Source organism: Pristis pectinata, chromosome 25 (genome assembly GCF_009764475.1).
Source record: "Pristis pectinata isolate sPriPec2 chromosome 25, sPriPec2.1.pri, whole genome shotgun sequence".
Classification (NCBI taxonomy): Eukaryota; Metazoa; Chordata; class Chondrichthyes; order Rhinopristiformes; family Pristidae; genus Pristis; species Pristis pectinata.
Window position 1 is genome coordinate 13,353,257 of NC_067429.1, and position 23,460 is coordinate 13,376,716.

The window sequence follows — 23,460 nt, forward strand, 5'->3', positions numbered from 1 at the left end:
GCGTCTTCCCTGCAGTTTAAAAAATGAAGACACATTTAGCAGTGAATCGAAGCTGTGTGTCTCTGTGCTGGGGAAGTACTAGCTCTTGCAACTCGGATCAGATTCAGGGCTGAAACCAGACTTTCACTTTCGATACTGACATTCTGGCTGCGTTTTTTTCTTCTTGTTTTTAACGCGGATCCGGGGCTCAGATGGTCGACAGAGGTAAGACTCTGATACACTTTCTGTTCTGAAAAACATTCGCAAACTCCTCGGGGTCTTTCTTCCTCGGAAGGGGACGGTGATGGGGCTTGCGGGTGGTTACAAAAGAAAATAAAATGGCAACATCTGCATCAATCTATTTGCAAAAGTGAAAGCTTCGACCAGAGCTAGTGGAGGCTCCTACAGTGAGGCCGAAGTTAGTCTGTTTGGATAAACGGCGCACGGGACATTTCACCCTGAAATTGACTGAAATCACAACGCATTTCGCCAGCACAAATGGTTCTGCTTTCAGCGAAGGTGGCCTCGCCAGTTTGCTGGTTGTGTAGTTGCAATTAAGGATTCTGAGGCCTGGGTTCATCGCCAGAGCTTTTGAATTCAAACACCATCATAGCACAGGTTGAAGATTTAAGACTGGGTGTATACACAAAGCTCGAAATATGAAGTGAGTGGCACCCTTCTCTCCGACTCAAAAGGCAGTGGGTTCAAGCCCCAGCTCAGAAATTTAATCTGAGTCTCCAGTTGAGACTGAGGAAGTTGTAGCCTTCACGGGAGATGTTACACTGAGGCCCTGTAGCGATAGCAATACACAGAAAGTGCTGGAGGAACTCAGCAGGTCAGGCAGCATCCATGGAGGGAAATAAACAGTCGACGTTTCTGGCCGAGACCCTTCATCAGGACTGGAAAGGAGGAGGGCAGAAGCCAGAATAAGAAGGTGGGCCTGTGTGTCCTCCTCCCCCACCTTCTTATTCTGGTTTCTGCCCTCCTCCTTTCCAGTCCTGATGAAAGGTCTCGGCCAGAAACGTCGACTGTTTATTTCCCTCCATGGATGCTGCCTGACCTGCTGAGTTCCTCCAGCATTTTCTGTGTATTGCCCCCAGATACATCCACCATCTGCAGAATTTCTTGTGTCCCTATAAGAGATAGTCATGGAATTATACAGCATGGATGTGGGTCCTTCGGTCCAACTCATCCACTCCGACCAAGATGTCTGTCCATGTGGGTCCCATTTGCCTGCGTTTAGCCCATATCCCTCTAAACCTTTGGTACCCTGTCTAAATGTCCTTTAAACATAGTAATTGTACCTGCCATTACCGCTTGCTCTGGCAGTTCGTTCCATGTACCTACCACCCTTTGGGTGAAAAAGTTGCCTCTCAGGACCCTTTTGTATCTTTCCTCTCTCACCTTAAACCTGTGCCCTCTAGTTTTGGACTCCCCAACCCTGGGAAAAGGATTGTGGCCATTCACCTTATCTATGCCCCTCACAATTTTATATACCTCCATACGGTCACCCCTCAGCCTCTTACACCCCAGGGGAAACACTTGCAAGGAATAATGTAATGGGTGCTGCTTTAATGAACGGTGCAGCTTTCCCATGCAATACCAATCCATCTCATTCACTCATCAGAATCAGGTTTATTATTACTGACTTATATGTCATGAAATGTGTTGCTTTGCAGCAGCAGTACAGTGCAAAGACATAAAATTACTATAAATTACAAAATAAATAAGTAGTGCAAAAAATGGAATAATGTAGTTTTCATTGGTTCATGGACCATTCAGAAATCTGATGGTGGAGGGGAAGAAGCTGTTGCTAAATGGTTGAGTGTGGGTCTTCAGGCTCCTGTACCTCCTCCCCGTTGGTAGTAACAAGAAGAGGGCATGCCGGGATGGTGAGGGTCCTTAGTGATGGATGCCGCCTTCTCGAGGCACCACCTCTTGAAGATATCCTCGATGGTGGGGAGGGTTGTCCTTTAGAAATTCAAACATTTACCCAGTCCAGCCAAAGTGTGACTCTGGTATCCTCCAGCAGACCAAGCAAGAACTTCTCTTATTTTTCTTTCATATTTTCTTGAGGGGCATTCAACCCATCAATTCAGTGCTGGATCTTAGAGTATTCCCATTAGTCCCATTCTCCCACTTATGGGAATGTACAATGGACTGAAGGGAATGGAAAATGAACTCCAGCCTGGTCCTTGATGGTCATATCCTAAAAGTTAAAATACAACTAAATCGTTGGTAAGTCCAGGTGTCGAAGGGTTAACAATTGCTGATTGCCCCAGTGGCTGACTAAGTTCAGATGTTAGCAGCTCTTCAGCTGTAAATGGCCAAATTACAGCCAGAGATAGACAATTAAATCACCTGAAAAATTGGGTAAGTGCTCCAAATCTCCCTGGGAAAAAAAGGCAGATCAAAAAGAGACAAAGTAACATCAGTGTTTACAGTGGTGCACCTTCCTCAACATTAACATTCATCTCTCTTTGATAGGAACTGGCAAGTCTGTGTATTTCCAGCATTTTCCAATTTTTATTTATACCTAGGACCTGTTGAAACAAGTTCTGCTAAAGTCAATAAGACTGACCACATGAAAAATACCAGTGCAGGGTAAACACTTTGTACTTGGGTCATTGCAGTAACCATTACATTTATAATATTTTGCAGGTCAGCATGGTGGAACTAAGTAGAAAGGAATTTGTTGTATGCAGATTAATGTGAATTCTCTTAATTTTTACAGGCACCTGATACCAAGCTTCTCATGATTGTCTGTGCAGTCCTTGGCTACTGTAAGTTGACTGATGAACAAGCTGGCCTTGTAATCTTTCCCTAGTGCCAACACTAATTATAATATGATCATACCTCTACAAACATCACACCCACCTTCAGGCTTAGTTTCGGTTACTTGTAACTCAGAATCTAAGTCAAATGAAGAGGAAAAGAAAAAACTTGCTTTCATGCAGCACCTTTTCATATATTATGAACAGTCCTAAGTGATTTACAGTCAATGAAGTACTTTTAAAGCGCAGTCACTGCGTTAATGAAGGAAATGCAGCATTCACTATTAGCTTTTTGAGCTCAAACAAACTTCTCTGTTGCAGTTTAAAATGGAGAGAACCATACAAGTGTCTGATCTCCCCACGGGTATTTCAAAGCGGAGCCTTGAAGACAAACTCATGATTCACTTCTTGAGGGCTAAGAACGGAGGAGGCGAAATCATCGATGTGGTGTTCCCGACTGAGTCGCTCTCGTCTGCTCTCATAATCTTTGAAGAGGCAGAAGGTAATTTTCAAAGCAAGGAATTCCAGAAATACAAGGCATGAGAATGCCAGCGAAGCTCTGATGAAGTGAACAAGTTTCATTCGAGCTTAAAACAAAAGGAGAAATCGAGAGCAGTTCAGTTATCATTAGCAAGGATTTTTGTGGGTCCTTTATGGTGATTGTGCTGCTTATAATAGTTCTCCTTATCACTCATGTCTTGCAGATTTTCCTCTCATTCCCACCTGCTCCCTCTTTTTCCAGGCTTTACCTGCAGGTACTCTATTTAAGGATACCTCCACTGGAAAAATACACTTGTCAGTACAACATATTTGCTTGGATGGGATGGACTAGGAGCAGCAGTGATGACTCAGTGAAAGGAAACACAATATTTATTGACAACACTACATTAGTGATGAGTGGGAATGAGAACAGGGCAGTGTGAAGGATGATTACATGTAACTTAGGTACATAAATCAATCTCAGCCACTTATAGTAGGATGGTCACCAGGTTCAATTGAGAATAGAATTACCAACCACCCCCCCTCTGCTTGACTGGCACATTGTTGTTACTCACTTCACTAAAGCTGTGTGAGTTTTCCCACTTCAGGTAATAATTCAATTCCCTTCTAAAGCTCCTGTTGAATCCAGTTCAACCATTTTGTTTGCATGTTTTAAGCTTACAGTACTGGGATCCATAATTAGCTAAGATTTGCTGCAAGAGAAATCTGTTTTCTTTTCAACTGCATATAGTGACAATTCTGTAACCAGGTCACAAACAGGTTTTTTTTGGGTATCTGTTCATAACTCCTGCAGGAGCTGCCAACATGAGAACAACAATGGAACTGGATTTAATAGTAGTCTTCAAAAGGAAATACAATAAATGAAAGAGGGGAAAATATTTAGGGCTTTGGGGAAAATGTCTAAGGGTGGGTTAATCAGATTGATCGTTAAAAGGTAGCACTGGTGAAATGTGCTGGATGGCTTCATTCTATGGTCACATTCCAGTTGTGTTGTTTTCTCTCTCTCAATTTATAATTTGACAACATTTCCTTGGGTGACATTGGAATTATGGTTCTTAGCAACAAGATCAGTGCTTTTCATTACAGTCTACTCTGGTTGATACATATTCCCTTGAATAAAATTTGAGTTTACTAATTTAAAGGGTGATAATAAGATAATGATCAGATAATTCAAATTAAGCAATTTCAAATTAAGGGGGATGTGGAGTATTTTATAAACAACTGCTGATCCAGATTAATAAGGTTTATGTTGTCTGACTAAGGTTTATGGACCTCCTATCTTAGTGACTGTATTGGGATAGAGGCCTCAAGGTGGGAGTTGGATATAGGGAGGGAACTGTATCCTGTTAAAAGAAGGGGAGGGGGAGCAAGTCAATGCAGGATACCAAGGAGAAAACAGAGAACATCTGTTTTTCATCAGAGATCCATCTTTTAGGTGAAACCTTAACTCAAGGCCCTTTCTGCTCTCTCACATGAATGCCAAAAATTCGTGGCATTATTTCTAGAATACCATGGGAATACTCACATTCAGCAATTGTAGAACACTGTGGAGTCTTGGAGGTGGCTGTGAGAATATTGAAGGTGAAGAAAGTGTATTTTAGGACATCATCTGCAGCTAGGTTAATGCAGATGAAATTGCAGAGACAGGTTGAATGTCTTTGTGATACAAGGAGTCAGAAACTTGTGTCAAGGTTAAATAGACCATGGACACTGCAAGTAATCTGGTTCAGTCAGGAACAGTGGCCAGAGAAAGGTGTGGAGTTGATGATGGAGAGGTAGAACAACTTGCACATGGAAACTGACCCATGTCTGCGGATGATATGTCACACGGCAGGGTTCAGTAGAGGAAGAGGAAGGGCCCAAGGCCAAGTCTCTGAAAGTCTCTCAAGTCAAAGGTATGGGGCAGGAGAATAAGTTTTACTCTGACTACGATCAGATGAACAGGAGAGGACTGTGCTAAGAAGCTAGGCTACATAGGTGAGAAAATGGAGGAGAATGGCGTGGTGGACAATGTCAAGAGTTGTGGAGAGTTTGAAGAGGATAAGGAAGGATATTAACCTCATGTTCAAGGTCACAGGCAATGTTGTTTGTAATGCCGGTTAGGGCCATTTTCTTGTTGTGTTAATGGTAGAGAAATGATTGGTGAGATTTCAACATGGAGCTGTGAGATAGGTGAGTACAGATTGGGGAGAGAAATTGAAGATGGGTGGCAGGTCAGTCGTTTTAAAAGAAAGTAGTAATTTTGTTTTGAGATGGGAAATTATGATGTCGGTTTACCTACAGAAAGTAAACTATTTACCACATCAACTAACATGGAGGCAGAAAGGAGGTTAGTTGATCAGCAACTTGGAATGGAATCAATGGAGCAAGGGTTGGGTTTTGTGGATGAGTTAACCTTGGAGAGGGAGTGAGAGGCACAGAAGAGAAACTAGAGAGAAGGACTTGGGTTTAAGGTTGAGGCAGCAAAGATGGAGTTTGAGAACACCATGGTAGGAACAGGGGAGGCAATAAAATGGATGGACAAGAAGTCCTTCAACTCCACGTACTTTTTGATGGATGTGAGGATGAAGGATACATGGCAGAGAGGTTGAGGAAGATGGTTTGTAGTGGAGTGAAAAAGCTAGGGCATATTTTCCCAGTTCTCCAATGTACTCCAGAAGTGGTTTGACAAAGGTGAGTGAAATATTCCCTTCTCATGAAATGTAGATTTGGGCATGAGTGGGGCAGAAATAGATGTAGAGTCATACAGGATGGAAACAGGCCCTTCAGCCCACCATGTCTGCACTGAACATCAAGAAACCATCTACACCAATCCCATTTTTCCTCTTGCATCCCCATCAACTTCTACTCTACCTTACCCTGCCACCCACTTACACTCTGGATACTAATGATGACCAGTTAACCTGCCACCTTGCATATCTTTGGCACGTGGAGGGAAACAAGAGCACCCAAAGGAAAACTACATGGTTACAGGGAGGATGTGCAAACTCCGCACAGACAGCACCTGAGGTCAGGATCAAAACTGGGTCTCTGGCACTGTGAGGCTGCAATGCTAATCACTGTGCTGCCCCAGGTTTACCTCCTTGAAGTTTCCTAATGATGACCCAGAAAATGTCTGACAATTTTAGCATATGTACATGTTTATAGTGTTAATTGTAACTTTTTTGTATTCCTTACTCAGTGGCTCAAAGAGTTCTCCAAATTGAAAATCAGATTCTTGCAATTAATGGGAAACAGTACAAATTAAAAGTGAGATCTGCTAATTCTGAGATCAAAATTGATCAGGTAATTAAGAATTATTCAAATATTTTCAAATACATTTTCTTTTATATGTCTCATGACTACCTTATGACTGTGGTCACTTGCGCAGTGCCAAATTAAGGCGTAGATTTTACATATATGTTGCAAATTCAGGCTTTGAACCATGCTTCAAGTTGCATTGAGGGCAAGACTTCAGCAGAAAAGTTATAAGTGTTTTCAGAAAATGTCAGTTGCCTATAATATCATTAGAGGATAAATAACAAATATACTTGGGAAATCTTTGTGCAAAGCAAGAATTTTATGTAGTGTAATGTTTTCTGGTTTCTATTGAACAATGGTTTGTGAAATAAACCCAAGGTTTTCTCTGGAGGCTGTTGAGGAATCATTTTGAATTTAGATCTTGGGTAAGTATGTTGATTCTTCTAGTGATGATTGTGATTTAAATTTGTTACATTATTCTTTATTCCTGAATTAATAGGATCACAAAGGATGCCATTTTACGTCTTTCTTTAAACTGATATATGTGCACAGTGTCAGATTTTTAATTGTACCTTCCTGTCTTTATAATGTAAACTGGCTTGTGAAAATTTGTAACACTAATTATAATCTCTTTCCCAATGTTGTGGCCAGCTCTAACCCTGCTTTTCCTAAATGCAGTCTTGGCAGTTTCTGTACAGTGTCACTGGAGAGTGAGTAGTAAATCAGAATGTTCATTGAATTTATTACAAATATTCATGTTTACACACAATCACAGTCTCATCTCTGGTATCCTGCTGAAATTAACTTCGGGCACAGCGTTACCACAGTTGTGTGTGTTTCCATATCTCTGTATGTTTCTCCTTGACCTTTCTCAAAGATGCCATTTTTACTTAAGAAGGGTCAGTTGAACATATTCTAATTTAACATTTTCACTAGATTCCATTCATTTAAGTAAAACTAAAATCCCTACAGTCTTCATGTTATTTACGATTTATTATGCACCCTAACTGCTGTTAATCTTTTATTTGCCAATAGGTCATCCCCCACATTTCCATGACAATAGACTATGGAAAACTCTATGGTGGAAAAAGATTAATGAAACATTTTCAGAAGACACACAAAGATGTTCAGTTTGGTTTTGATCAGAAAGTAGAACACTGCACTGTGGTCGGAACATTCTCAGCCATAAAGGAGCTCAGTGGAGAGATTCATCACCTGCTCAGTTTAAATCCTGACCAAAGCAGCATCAGCTCTAATGAAACTAAGCACCAACTGCACAACAGCCTTGAAAGTGCAGCTTTCAGTAGTTCAAACAGTATTGGGAAAGATGCCTGGAAATCAAATGCAGTCTCTAATGCCAAGGGGGATGGTTTAGAATTGCAAACTAAATCTGGATTGGAAAGTTCTGTTAGTGGCAGGAGAGGCACTGATTTGCATCGATCCAAAGAGCAACATACTGGCACTTCAGAGGATTACACTTTATTGATGGATTCTGATATTTACATGTATATTCAGAAATTTTATAAAGATGGGTATCAAAACATCCTGCACAAATATCTTGTGGAGGCATTAGATATTGGTGATGAAGGCATCACCATGGTGTTTTTGCAAGCAGCTGCTGGTTGTCTGGACAGTGGAACCTCACTGCAGCGAGCACATCGTGAACTTTCTCAGCTCTACCAAGAATTTGAGTTTGCGCTTCGCAAGGAACAGATCAGGAAGGAAAGTCTAACTTCTGATGTCAAACTGCTGCAGAACATCTTTGTCAGCATTCAGGCACAATTCCCCCAAATAAATTTCAATGAAGATGTAAAATATTTTTACCTAATAGGCACTTCAAATGATTGCTCCTTAGCCAAGAAATACCTACAGGATTTGAAGGAGGAACTGGAAGTTAGATCTCAGAAAGAAAGGCATGTGACATCAGGCAGCTTCACTGAAAGCCACCAGACCAGTAGCAGCAGTGCATCTCACACTCTGCAAGAATTTAAGGACAGCAGTTCATTTAATCAAGTAGGATCTCCAAAGACAGATGTCAGAAAGGATCACAAATTGGCTCCAACCTTCAATGGTAAAAGGGAAGTTGACAGTGCTTTTTTAGCAGGAAGCAGGATAGCTAAGGATGATTTGGTTCTTAAACCTGAGCAGACAGCTGATCAACTGATGACAGGCTCTGGTAAGGCAAGAAGTTCACTGATGGATACCAGGAATTGGGATCAACAGCACGGTCCCCAGCACAGTACTACTACCAATGAGATATTTACTAATGCTGATAAAGCATTAGCCGGTGGAAGAGGGCAGTTAGTTGCACCCAATAAAGGGTCGCTTACCAAGACCAACAAAGATTTTTCTGTGTTAACTGATCAGGCCAAGCTACTGAAAAGTCCTGACAAAACAGGCAGTGACATTTTGTTCAAGGGAGATGAAGATTCTTCCACCCTTTGTACAAATAAAGGACACCAACATTTCCAGTATAACAGAAGTAGCAAAGCACAAGGTCCTGTAAAGCCAAGCCACTTCGAAACATCAGCTGGCACTCTCTTTCACCAAGGAGAGCTGCTGGACACCATGCAGACTATTCAGTCCGTTACTACCGCCAAAAGTTCAGAAGGTCTGTCGACCAAAACACCTTTGAGAAAAACCAATAGTTTCTCTGGATGCTCGAAATCAAAGCGGTCCACAGAAGCTGTCAACAGTTTCCAAGAGAAGCCCACTGAAGTAGTGCCCAATACTGAAGAACTTCTAGTAGATTCAGATGTGTGGTCTTATCTGAAGGACATCCATGAATCTAGTATTAGACAGATTGTAACCAGAACAGAAGTTATGGTGAATGAACAGTTGCTGGGAGATACAACAGGATTGAAGTTAATGGCACTGAATAGAGAGAATGTCAGAGCTGCCAAGGAAGATATTTTGTCACTTTACACTTTGGTCATGAAGCATTTGACTCAACAGTTCCTTTCTTACAAGGATCTGGGTATAGAAATCATCACTGAGAAAATTGTGGAGCAATGGAGAAGCACACTAAAAAGAAAATTCCCCAAAGTAAAAGTCATTGCTTCTCAGGCTGGTTTCCACATTATTGGCACACATGAACATTGCTTTAAAGTGATAGAAGCTTTTAAGCCCGAGTTAAAATACGCATCTTTGGAAGACTTGTCCTGGATGGACACTGCGTCCATCCCGGCTTCTAATCAGCATCCATTACTTGACACTGAAAAGTTCAAGGACGCAGAGGGAGAAAACCTCACTAAATCTGTGGATGGTTTATCCTCTTTGGGCCAGGTTCCTCATGCCAGGAAGCCTGAAGACTTCAACACCCCAGACTTCCAAGTGGATAGTGTCAGTCTGCAAACAACTGCAAAAAGGAGAGAAGAACAAACGTTTCAGTCAAATAAAGAACTTACTGAAACCACAAGTCCGGGGAAGGCAGCAGAGAGTTCTAAAATTTGTAGTTCTCAGCCAGATGGAGAGGAGCAGTTTTTGAACAAGCAGTTAAAGTATCCAAATGAGAGGGATGGCCCTGTGTTAAATTCAAGGCAGGAACAGAGTCAATTTATGGATCAGAAGAGATCAAAAACTCTTGATGAATGGAGTGATTTTGAATCGCTTCAAGATCAGGCTGATTATAAGTGTCAGAAGACGATCAAGCAGATCGGAGATGTGGAAGGAGTCAAGGCAAGGAAGACATTGCCTGATAAATTTCATCTTCCATCCAACAAGCTGACAAAGGAAAGCCATTGGTACAATAAAGAGAGCAGCTTCCATCGCACTAAGGTGGACAGCGGTACACAGTCATTGCCAGTACTCTCTTATACAGGTACATTAGCCTCATCATTGCATCAAAGAAATAATGGCCAATATATCACTGAGTTAGCTACAGATTCAAAAGACCAAATGCAAGTAAAATATGTACAGCAGCAAACTGAGAGCCATGAATTAGTGCCACAAGAAAGCAAGATCTTGAGAAATTCTCAGCAAAGTCAACCCAGAAGTCCAGCTATAGGAATGGATGCACAAGAGCCAAGTGAACCAACCATGGCATGCTGCAACTGCAAGAAAAGTGGCAAGTTGTCAAAGGTGGATTGCGGCCATGTTCTGTGCAAGGATTGCTACACAGCTAATCAGCAATTTTGTTTGGCCTGTGGTCAGAATGCTGGCCCAAATAAAAATAAAAGCCAGTGTATGCCTTCTATGAAGTTTGTATGTCTGAATATTAGTTTAAGCGGATTTCCAAGGGAAGTGACCTGGCAAATAACCTATGACATCCCTGACGGTATCCAACAGGTGAGTAATCTGGTGTCATTTAGAAGGATTAAGCTACTTGTATGACTTTTGGGTCATATTACGGTCAAGCTCTGTTCTCAGTTTGTCCAGCGCTGTCAATACTGGAAACTGCAGTAAAGTTAATTATTTTATGGTGGATAGCTATTGATAAGTTCCAAAGCTTTAGTGAGCATTAGAACATGCAGGGCCTTTGACAAGGCACCGCATGGTGGGCTGGACCAGAAGGTTAGGAGTTAGGAGGTCAAGTGACAGCCGTATAAGATGTTGATAAGGCCACATTTGCAGAACTGCGTACAGTTCCGGTCGCCGAGCTGTAGGAAGGATGTCATTAAACAGGAAAGGGTGCAAGCTAGAGGGCTTGAGTTATAAGGAGAGGCTGGATAGGCTAAGACTTTTCTCCCCATAGTGTAGGAGGCTGAAGAGTAACCTTATAAAGGTTTATAAAATCATGAGGGGCATAGATAAGGTGAATGGTGGGGTTGGGGGGCGTGGTAAGGGAGAGCATGAGCAAGAGTGATGGGAAGAGAGAGACAGATGGGGAGAGAGAGTTCTGTTAAAACATGGTCATTCTGAGAGTGCATTTCAGGAGTGATCACTGTCCTGCTATATGCTTCCAAGACCTAGACTATCTGTACAGAAAAAATACCACCAATGCCCTGATTTCACTGAAAGGATAAGCAAACCAACCTCTGTGCTCTCCCAGGCCAGCATGCCCACTATTGAGGCCCTAGTTATAGTCAGTCAGCTATGTGGAGCAGGTCATGTCATTCGCATGTTTGACACCAGACTCCCAAAACCGAGCTCGGTCATAGGAAGAGATTACCGGGTAATGTGGTTAAAGCTATTTTGAAGAAATGTAACATCCCTGCTGACTCCTAAGAATCTCTAGTCCATGACTGCTCAAACTGGGGAAGGAGCATTAAATTGGTTTCTTATTGTCACATGTACCAAGGTACAGTGGAAAAACTTGTCTTGCATACTGTTCGTACAAATCAATTCATTACAACAGTGCATCGAGGTAGTACAAGGTAAGGCAATAACAGAGTGCAGAATAAAGTGTTATAGTTACAGTGCAGAGAGGAAGTTGAGTGAAAGTACAGAGAAGCCCTCTCCAGCAGGTGCCATTGGATTAAGACCTTGTTCTGTCCAGACCATATAGAGGGTGGTGTGGTAACAACTACCCCATGTTCCTTAGCAAAAGCAAATCATCCTCTATTCTTAGATAGCAGGAGGAGGCAAGGAATGAACGAACACATCTGCAGCTCCTTACTGAAAGGTTTTATTCTTGCTTTTTTTTCCTCTTTAAAAGGAAAGTGATCCAAACCCAGGAGAACCATTTAAAGGAGGGCAATTTAAAGCCTATTTGCCTGACTCTGTTGAAGGAAAGAAGGTTTTACTATTGCTAAGGGAAGCTTTTACTAGGGGCCTGATCTTCAAAGTAGTATCTGATCCTCCAAGTCCAGCCCACGTGACATGGAATGAGATTCCTCATAAAACAGCTACAACTGGAGGTAAACCACAGTAAGTCAATTTTCTTTTTTCCTTTCAGTTTGATTATTCAATTATTATACCCACCAGGGCAATAGAAGAAGCCATGATCAGGCTTAGTTTACGCTGTATTTACATGCTGGCTAATGCATTCACATTAAATTTCACTCTGGTGTTCAAGCAGTCAATAAAGAGGATATTTCAGGACAGAGCCTCAGTTAATCAGATCTTGGTCAGAGACAGAAATAAGATCAGTGCTGTGGAATGGTAACACTGACTATGATCACAGAAAAGCTATTTACTATGAACAGAACAAGTGAATTTATTTTTAAACCTTTTAATAATCCAAAACCACAACGTAAAAGCTTGGTGTTGCAAAAGTAACATGCATTGAGATTGTATTCTGATTGCAAAGTTACATTTGATTTCATGTCGAAGTTAATAGAGGAATTCATGTACTGACATGGGCTTTGAGGAGGCACAAATATATAAAGCAATGTTTATCAAATCCTGATCTCAAAACCATTTGGATTTAACTATTTTCAAACAAGGGCATGCTTGGACTGTTGATATGGTTGGGTGGTCACCACAGTGCCCATTTGTGGTGACCATCCACACTTGTCAGGATATGGAGGACTCAGCAAGCTGGCCCATGGCACCTCTCTGAGACCTTGGCCTTTGGAAGCTCACAGGCCATTGGAATATTTTGAGTTGAGGACAATAGGGAAGCAGTTTTTCCCAATTTACAGGGCCTCCCCACGTTATGCCAGGGTTCTGTTCCTGTGAATTGCTTGTAACCCAAACAGTTCATAAGTCGGAAATGCAGTTGCGAACAGAGATCCCATGCGGCAGAAGGTGCCCTCAGCCCCGCAGCAGCCAGCAAATTCATCCCACCAGGTTTCCTAACCACTTGTCCATACGTATGGGCTGTACATATGTTGGCCGTTCATAAGCTGGGGAGGACCTGTATTAATTTTTCAGGATCTTGGTATCACTGACAAAGGCAGCACTTATTACCCATCCCAAACTGCCCTTGAGAAAGCAGTGCCGAGTCACCGTCTTGGATGGCTGCAGTCCTCTGAGAGAAGGGGAGCCAACTGAGCTCCTGGATGTAAACCCAGTGACTGTGAAGGAGACGTGATATATTTCCAAGCCAGGATGCTATGCAACTTGGATGGATATCATGTGTACCTTGTCCTTGCTGCAGGTTTGTGAGATGCTGTAACCTAGGTGAGGAACTACAAGACATCTTGTAGTTATTGTTGGAGGGAACGAATGTTCAGGGCAGTGGATTGGGTGCCAATCAATTGGGCTACTTTGACCTGGATGTTGAACATCTTGAACGTTGTTGGAGCTGCACTGCTTCCAGCTGCTGACCTGCGCCTTGTGGATCTGGAAAGGCTTTGGGGTGTAGGAGGTGAGGTGGTCATCACAGAATATCAAACTTCTGTCCTGCCACTGTATTTGAGCAACTGGTCCAGTTGACTTTCTGGTCGACGGTGATTGCTCCCAGGATGCTGATGGTGGGGAACACGGTGATGGGAATGTCATCACCATCTGTCTCTGGTTGAAGGTGGTCACTGCCTGGCACTCAAAGTCATACAGCACCAAAACAGGCCCTTCGGCCCACCTTGTGTATGCTGACCATCAAGTACCTGTCCACACGATTCCCATTTACCAACACTTGGTCCATGGTCTACTATGCCTTGGCGATTTAAATGCTCGTCTAGATGCTTGGTAAGTGCTGTGAGAGTGTCTGTCTCCATCACCTTGTTAGGCAGTGCTTTCCAGATTCCAACCACCCTCTGGGTGAACCAATTATTCTTCAGATCCCCTCTAAACCTCTTACTCCTCACCTTAAACCTATGCTGTCTTAGATACCTCTTCTTGGGGGGTGGGGGGGGGAGGTGGGGATGTTACTTACTATCTACCCTAACCATGCCTCTTATCACTTTGTCACTATATCACTGTCAGGTCCCTCAGGTCCCCCTCAGTCTCCTCTGTTCCAGGGCAACAAACCCAGCCTATCCAGTCTCTCTTCGTAACTGAAACATTCCATCCCAGGAAACATCTTGCTGAATGTTCTCTACAAGCTCTCCAGAGCAATCATGTCCTTGCTATCGTGTGGCGACCAGTCTGCATACAGTATTCCAGGAACATTACCTTCAGCTTCTCAACCCATCTAAATGTTGTCTAAGTTTTGCTGCATGCAGGCAAGGACTCTTTCATTTTTCAAACATTGTGCAATCATCAGCAAAAATTCCCACTACTGACCTAAACATGGAAGGAACATCATTGATGAAGTTGGTTAATATGATTAGCCCAGCATGATTTGCTCTAAGGAAGTCCTGTAGCAATGTCCTGGAGCTGGGATGACTGATCTCCTATGATCACAACCAACTTCCTTTGTACGAGGTTTGATTGCAACCATTGGTGTGTTTTATTCCTTAATATCGATTGAGCAAAGAGCTGAATTCCGGAGTGGAGGTGTGACAGAGTGTCGCATTCCAGAAATACAAGGCATGAGAATGCTAGCCAAGCTCTGATGAAGTGAACAAGCTTCATTCGAGCTTAAAACAAAAAGAGAAATCGAGAGCAGTTCAGTTATCATTAGCAAGGATTTTTGGGGGTCTTTTATGGTGATTGTGCTACTTGTAATATTTCTCTTTATCACTCATGTCTTGCAGATTTTCCCTCTCATTCCCACCTGCTCCCTCTTTTTCCAGGCTTTACCTGCAGGTACTCTATTTAAGGATACCTGCACTTGATGCCACTGGAAAAATACTCATGTCAGTACAACGTATTTGCTTGGATGGGCTGGACTGGGAGCAGCAGTGAAGACTCAGTGAAAGGAAACACAATATTTATTGACAACACTACATTAGTGACGAGTAGGAATGAGAACAGGGCAGTGTGAAGGATGGTTACATGTAACTTAGGTACATAATCGGCACATCTTTGTGGGCCGAAGGGCCTGAATTGTGCTGTAGTTTTTCTATGTTTCTAAAAACAAAACTGAAGTCAATGGGCATCAAGAGGATAGCATTCCAGTGACTGGAGTCATACCTCACACAAAGGAAGACGGTTGTAGTTATAGACAGTCAATCAGCACTGCTATAGGACATTGTGGTAGGAGTTGCTCAGGACAGGAACTTGGGCCCAACCCTCTTTAGCTGCTTCACCAATGACTTTCCTTCCATCATAAGGTCAGAAGTGGGAAGGTTCACTGTTGATTGCACAATGTTGAATTCATTTCACAAATCCTCAGAAAATGGAGCAAACAGCAAGATCTGGACAACATTCAGGCATGGGCTGATCAGTGGCACAAAGTGTGCTACAAATCGGCCAGGAAACAATCACATCCAACAACAGAGTCTGCCCACTTACTCTTAACATGCAATGGCATTACCATTGCTGAGCTCTCCACCATTGACATCTTCTGTTGTATGTTACCATATAACAGAAACTAAGTCTACAACAGCAGGCTGGCTATGCTGTGGGGAGTGACTCCTCTTGATGCCCAAAGTCTTTTCAACATCTACAGGGCACAGCAGGAGCGTTATGGCATTCCTGCTACTTGCCTGATGAGTGCAACTCCTACAACTCTCAAAGCTCAACACCATCCAGGACAAAGCAGTCCAGTTGACTGGCACAGCACACATAAAAGTGTTTGATGCCAAAAAATAACCTGTGGTCAAGGATATGAGAGATCTTGTGTTGTATCCTGGCTACATTGTGGACCATCTGCAAAATGCTTGCAGGTACACACTTAGAATTCACCAACAGTGCCTCCCATACTTGTCCTCCTTGATCATATAGTTTACAAGGGCAGAGAATGCAAAGGAAAACCATCATTTCCTTGTTTTCACCCAAGTTGCGCACGCTGTCTTGAATTGGAAATATTCAGCCACAATGAAGGAATGGCAAAATCTAATTCCTGGAACTCTCCTAGTTAATGGGTTCTTCTTGTGGGAGTATCTTCACCAGAAGGATTGCACTGATTCAAGGTGGTGATTTGCCACCACTCAAGGCCAATCAGGGATATGTAGCCTTGCCTGCATGCTCCACGTCCCAAAAAAATGAATAAATGAAAAAGAAAGGCCCTTGAATTTTAAAAAAATGCATTAATATAAATATAGCTAGTTCAAACTTTTAAAAAATTCTAAACATAGAAAGATAGTAGCAAATAATATAACATTTTGAGGCAAGGCCTAATAATTCAAACACTTCCATTTCTCTGACATCTGAAATGAGCTGAACAGTGAACTGTAGAATTGCTGGTTTCAGTCAGTTTGATTTGGCTGATTGTTGTGTGTCACTCTGGAGGTGAGAGAGGGGTCAATTTGAAGAGTGTTCCTCCCTCCGACCCCAGCATTCATCTAATTTGCTGTTCTCAAGTTAACTGTTGCTTTTGTCTGTAACTCAGTAGTTTATTGGCCGTGAAATGCACTGGAACATTGGGGACCAGAATGTGTTCCCGAGTTGGCTGTAAATTAAAACAACATGCTGGAACTAGACAGCAGGTCAGGCTGCATCTGTGGACAGTGAGAAACGGTTAACAATTTAGGTTGATGACCTTTCAAAACTGGAATAAGTTTGAGGTGGAACTGATTAAAGTACAATTGTGGCTGGTGCCTGAAAGGAGGAAAAGTCAATGATTGGGTTAAGGTCAGTGTGATTTGACAACAACAGGAAAGTAGACGTGAAGCAGGAAGTAGCCCATAGAACAATGACCATTATCTAAAAGAAAAAGGGGCAGTGGTTAAGATCTTAAATTGTTGGAATTAGGTGTTCGGTCTGGAAGGTTGTAAAATGGCTTACTAAAAGATGGGCTTCATTTGAACAGAAGGGAGGGCAAGGATAGAGGTCAGATTTAGAATGGGACAGAGAATTCAAGTAGCAAGTGACAGGAAACTGCAAATCTCTCATGATCTGAGTGGAGATGTTCCAACAGTGCAGTCATCCAGTCTGCATTTGGTCTTGTGAATATAAAGGAGACTATCCTAAACAGTGACTTTGCATACTAAATTGAAAGGTAAATTGGTTTATTACTGTCATATGTACTGAGGTAAAGTGAAGATCTTGTTTTGTATGCTGTCCATACAGATCATTTCATTACAACAGTGCATTTAGGTAGTACAAGGGAAAACAATAACAGAATGCAGATGATGCAGTGTTACAGTTACAGAGAAAGTGCAGTGCTGGTAGATAATAAGGTGCAAGGTCATAACGAGGTAGATTGAGGTCAAGGGACCATTTTATCGTACTAGGGAACTGTTCAATAGTCTTATAACAGTGGGATAGCAGCTGTCCTTGAGCTTGGTGGTACATGTTTTCAGGCCTTTGTATCTTCTGCCTGATGGGAGGTGGGAGGAGAATGTCCAGTGTGGGTGGGGTCTTTGATTATGTTGGCTGCTTTACTGAGGCAGCAAGAAGTGTAGACCAAGTCTGTGGAGGGGAGGCTGGTTTCCGTGATGTGCTGAGCTGTGTCTACAACTCTCTGCAGTTTCTTGCAGTCCTGGGCAGAGCAGTTGCCATACCAAGCTGTGATGCATCCAGATAGGATGCTTTCTATGGTGCATCGATAGAAATTGGTGATTGTCAAAGGGGACATACCAAATTTTTTCAGCTCCCTGAGGAAGTAGAGGCATTGGTGAGCTTTCTTGGCTGTGGTGTCTACATGGTTGAACCAGGACAGGCTATTGGTGATGTTCACTCCTAGGAACTCGAAGCTCTCAACCCTCCTGACCTCAGCGCTGTTGACGTAAACAGGAGTATGTGAGCACCCCCCACCCCCCGACCCTTCCTGAGGTCAATGACGAACTCTTTTGTTTTGCTGACATTGAGGGAAAGGTTGTTATCATGACACTATGTCACTAGGCTGTCTATCTCCTTCCTGTACTCCCACTCATTGTTACTTGAGATTTGGACCACCACGGTGGTATCGTGTGCAAATCTGTAGATGGAATTAGAGTAGAATCTAGCCACACAGTTGTGAGTATATAGGGGCTGAGGATGCAGCCTTGTGGGGCACCAGTGTTGAGAACAATGAGGTGTTGCTGCCTGTCCTTACTGACTGCGGACTGTTGGTCAGGAAATCAAGGATCCAGTTGCAAAGGGAGGTGTTGAGTCCCAGGTCTAGGAGTTTGGAGATGAGTTTGCTTGGAATTATAGTATTGAAGATGGAGCTGTAGTCAGTAAACAATAGTCTTAACATAGGTGTCTTCACTGTACAATTAAGTCAGTGTTTCACCTGACAGGAGTTTCTGGCACTCCTGGCCAGTGGAAAGCAGTGTTGCATGTCTTGATCCAAACTGGAAAATTGCATCAATTTTATTTCCAATTATTAGCCCTCCATCTCCTTTATATAGTCCATCTTTGATCCTTCCTTTCCTTGAATTTGCAATACTTTTGGAAATGTATGTTGCCTAAAATAAGGGAAAGGAAGGGCAGCAAGTGTCAGCAGGTATCAATGTCATGAAGTGATGATGCAGCTTTACAAAACTCCAGTTAGACCACACTTAGAGTACTGTGTTCAGTTCTGGTCACCGCATTATAGGAAGGATGTGGAGGCGTTGGAGAGGGTGCAGAGGAGACTTACCAGGATGCTGCCTGGATTAGAGCATATGGAATATGAGGAGAGGCTTAAGATGCTAGGGCTTTATTCACTGGAACGGAGGAGGATGAGAGGAGACATGATAGAGGTATATAAAATATTGAGAGGAATAGATAGACAGTCAGCGCCTCCTTCCCAGGGCACCAATGCTGAAGACAAGAGGGCATGGCTTTAAGGTTATGGTTGGGAGGTTCAGCGGAGATGTTAGGGGGAGGTTTTTTCACCCAGAGAGTCGTTGGTGCATGGAATGCACTGTCTGGGGTGGTGGTGGAGGCAGATACATTGGACAGGTTCAACAGTTTGTTGGATAGGCATATGGAGGAATGTGAGATAGAGGGATACGTGGGAGGAAAGGGTTAGATAGTGTGAGGGTGGTTTGATGGATGGCACAACATGGTGGGCCAAAGGGCCTGTTTTGTGCTGTATGGTTCTATGGTTCAGGTGTTGGGCTGGAGTTTCCTATCCTCCCAGTTAGGCAAGTTAGAGTGATTGAGGGGGAAAAGTCAAGACAGCTGATGCCACACTGGCAGTCGCCAATGGAAAAAAGACTAAGGTTGGAGGCTATTGAGGGTCTGGTTGTTCTGAGAGCAGGCGATGTGACCACGCTGGTATTAAGGAGTAAGGGCAGGGAAAGTTTGGATTTTGAGGGTGGGGGTTGATGCTGGGTGGGAGAAAAACTCTGCAACTCCACCCTTCCCCCAGAAGAGGCAGGTACAGAGGTGAAGAAAGTGGGACTCAGCAGCTGAGGCTTAGATTTATTGAGATGCTGGTGCAAGGGAATGAAGTAAAGGGCCTACTGTTCAGAAGCAGGAGAGGATGGTGATAGCTGGGCAGAGGGAGAGATGAGATGGAAACCAGAAAGCCAAGGGTATTAGTGCCATTTGTTGAAGATCATGGTTTAGGGTCTGAAAATGTTTCGTAACAGCAGGCATGGTTAAAGGTGAAAATGTGGACCAGCACAACTCTGGTGCTGGTCCACACTAGGAAGATGTGCACACTATTGCTGAGGCACAGAGACTGCAAAAATGCTGAAAACATGGAGATATCCATGAACATGATGGAATTAGCTTGGAATAAGTTGGAGCCAGTTGCAACAGAAGAGAATGCTTGTGAAAGCACCTTTTAGTAGAAATGGAGTGAGCCAGATGGAAATAGCAGAGAGAAAAGCAGAACTTCAAGGTAGCTATATCTGAAAGTGAAACAGTGAGCTGAAACACTAGTGGATAGAGAAAACATTGTCGATACTGGAAACCTGGGGGAAAAATGCAAAGGCTGAAAATCTCAGGTTGGGCTGCAATTTGTTCATTTTCCACAACCTATAATAATTATACCCAGAGATTCATAACAATCAGGCAATGTGCCAGGCTCTCACACAGTCCCTGGGAACACCTTGCCCCATTGGTAGGACAGATCAACCAGATGTGGTGGCTTGTTTGGCCAATCAATTTTAATTACAGTTACCTGACTTTTAAGAAATATCTGCCTGCAGGCCATTCAATAATGTAGGGCATTTCAACCAAGCCAGTTCTTCTTCTCAGCTGGCATTTGTGAACAGGTTTCAGTGGGGACAGCTACTTGTTTAGGAGGGAACCAACATTGGTTTTCTTTCTCACCTGCCTCCCTATCTCCAGTGCTATAAATACGCCCTCTGGTTAAATTGTTGGACTATCAATCCAGAACTCTGCATGTAGTCCAAAGACGCAAGTTCCAATCCTGCCACAGCATCTGGAGATTTTAAATTCTTAATTAAATAAAATTAGAATTAAAAAGCTAGTATCAATAAGGGTGGCTTTGGAACTATAGATTGTCATTAAAAATACATCGTGTTTGTTCATGTCCTTCAAGAAAGGAAATCTACTACCTTTTTGGACCTAGATATCATTCTAGAATCATACAGCACTGAAGCAGACCCTTCGGCCCAACTGGTCCATGCTGAACAAGATGCCCATCTAAGCTGGTTCCGTTTGCCAATGCTTGATCCATATCCCCCTAAACCTTTCCTATCCATGTACCTGTCCAAGTGCTCTTTAAATGTTGTTGTGCCTGCCTCGACCACTTGCTCTGGCTGCTCGTTCCACGTACACACCACCCTCTGCGTGAAGATGTTGCCCCTTGGGTGAGGTTTAAAGGTCGGCACAACATGGTGGGCTAAAGGGCCTGTATTGTGCTGTGCTGTTCTGTTCTATGGTTCTATAATTTACAACCCTGGAAAATGGTGCAGTTAGGAATTCATGATTCACTGACCTGTAAAATATTCTTGTGCTCACCATGTATTGACTGCTGGAGGAGGACATGGAATAGTTTAGTTGAAGAATATACAATGACAAAAGTTACTTAAATCAATTCATTTCCTCATTTTCAGAAACCGATTCCTTAAAAATAAGGGGCTCTTGTTTCTTCACAGGAATGGTTATCCTGACCCAGGCTACTTGAGGAAAGTTCTGGCAGCTTTGGCGAAGCATGGGCTTCAATGAAATCACATGTATCACCACCCAGCTTGAAGTTTTTGCATTGTACAAGTTTTGCTGTGAGTTTATTTCAGTGTGCTTTCTCTTTTCAAATTCTGCATTCAGGATAAACAAGATACTGACCAAAGTCAGTTATTTCAACACTGGCTCATTTGGGTGAATTGCTTTGGATGCTTTTGAATATGCACTTGGGGATTGAAGTTTAATATCATGAGTAGTTTCCAGATGTTTAACACATTCCACTGTCTAATTTTACAGCAAATCTTTATTTTTTAAATAAATCACTATACATAAGCATCATTGTTTGGTTTGTGAAGTGGTGTAAAATCAGATGCATACAACATTTCAATTCTACTTTATGGTCAGGTTGCAACATATATTAAAAAAAAATCATCACCTAAATCACAATGTGGAAACATTTCATTATTCCCTAGATCTGTAACTTGTCAAGGAAATCTATGGAGGAGGTAGACTTTGCATTCCTGCATCACAGTTTGAGGATTGCAAGATCTGGCCACTTGCACTTCCTTAATGACCCATCATGTGGTTAGAAATGTGGGGGCAAAAAACAAAGTATTACAGATGCTAAAAAATCTGAGACCACCAAGATCTGGGAAAGAAATGAAACAAATTAAATTGCAGAGGAAGTTATGTGGTGGTAGGGGAAAAGAAACCACAAGGGAAGGTCTGATAGGGTGGAGACCAGATTGAATAGTATGTGGTGGTTGAGAGGGTTATCAAAGTACATGTGAAGAAGCTGCAAATAGACAAATGAAGTTTGAAACAGGACACAAAATAAACAATGCTGGAAATACAAGAGTGGAATGGCCAGTTGTCTGATATTGTTGAATTTGATGTGGCATCCTGAAGCTGGTAATGTGGTGCCATTCCCAAAGCTTCCATTGCCCTTTGCTGCATTGCATTTGGTCTACCAATTTATAAATGCACTCAAGCCTCCTCCATTCATCCAAATCCTTCAGCTTAACCTGCTGTTTCTTTGCTTCACAAGTTTGTCCAATCTTTGCTTGAGGAATTTTCCCTGGTACATAGAACTTTCCATTTCTGGAGTGATCCTTGTAAACCTTCTCTGTAGGACCTATTATTAGAAATGACTGGATCTGTACATCTTTGTCCAACAGAGGTTTGAAACAAATTTGGCTTATTTTTCCAATCCTACACTTCTAAGAAATCAAACCAGGTATGAGTTTCTCTCACCACTCACCCCAAAAGGGAAGATCATTTGAAGTGACTGGTATATTTGTACTTAATGATCCTTTTGTTTTTCTATTGCCCCTGTACTCTCTCACTTTCCAAATGGCTTTTACACCTACCACTAAATCATACCACTTATTAGTCTGTGCTGAAGACCAAAACACACAGGTTGGAATGGGGTGGAGCGTTACAGGGACTATGTGACTGGAAGCTTGGGGTCACTCTTCCAGGGTGAAAAAGCTTTCTGCAATGTCAAAGAGTGTGTAGTTTCCTTAACGTACAGGAGACCAGGCTGCAAGCGTAACAGAATTGCTACTTCTGCAAGTGGTTGGGTCTGTGGATGATGCAAGGGGGAACAGATGTTGCTTTGATTGCAATTGCAAGGGTGGACAGCAAGAGATGGAAGGGCAAAGCAGAATTGTGTAGAACTGTCAAAGAACCAATTGACCCTGCTGGTCTCATCATAGGCTCCCTCCTCCCAACCTCTATTGCAGATTGGTCTACTTACACCTCCTCCAGCCATACATTCACTACCACTTCCCACACCCTTCCTTTCTCCTCTTCTTGACCAAGCACCACCCCCCCCCAAGTCAGCACTATCACCCTTATTGCCACTACCAGGCTCTACCACTGCTTTCTTCCTTTCCACCCCACACAAAAAGCTTCTCTGCAACCAAATGCCTTATTTGCCCAGTTCTGATGAATAGGTCAGTGTTCATCAATGGATGCTGCCTAGCCTGCTGAGTAATTTCCGCATTATTTTTGAAGGCAGGAGAATGTTACTCAAGGTTAAGCAACAATAATAAATTGTAGTACTCCCAATTTTTTTCAAGGGCAAGTCTGCAACTGAATCATGAAAATTCAGTTGCATTTGAAACAAAACTGACCAGAAAGC

The 23,460-nt window shown here is 42.7% G+C and overlaps 1 protein-coding gene across 1 annotated transcript; it reads left to right on the top strand.

Annotated features, from left to right (window-relative positions):
* The first annotated feature begins 52 nt into the window (after positions 1 to 52).
* On the top strand, positions 53 to 22,076 carry LOC127582959 (uncharacterized). The gene is made up of 6 exons (XM_052038617.1): positions 53 to 204; positions 3,075 to 3,255; positions 6,436 to 6,539; positions 7,530 to 10,781; positions 12,091 to 12,302; positions 21,290 to 22,076. Exons 2-6 carry the CDS (start codon positions 3,081 to 3,083, stop codon positions 21,357 to 21,359), a joined length of 3,813 nt encoding a protein of 1,270 aa, XP_051894577.1. The 5' UTR covers positions 53 to 204; positions 3,075 to 3,080; the 3' UTR covers positions 21,360 to 22,076.
* Positions 22,077 to 23,460: the final 1,384 nt, after the last annotated feature.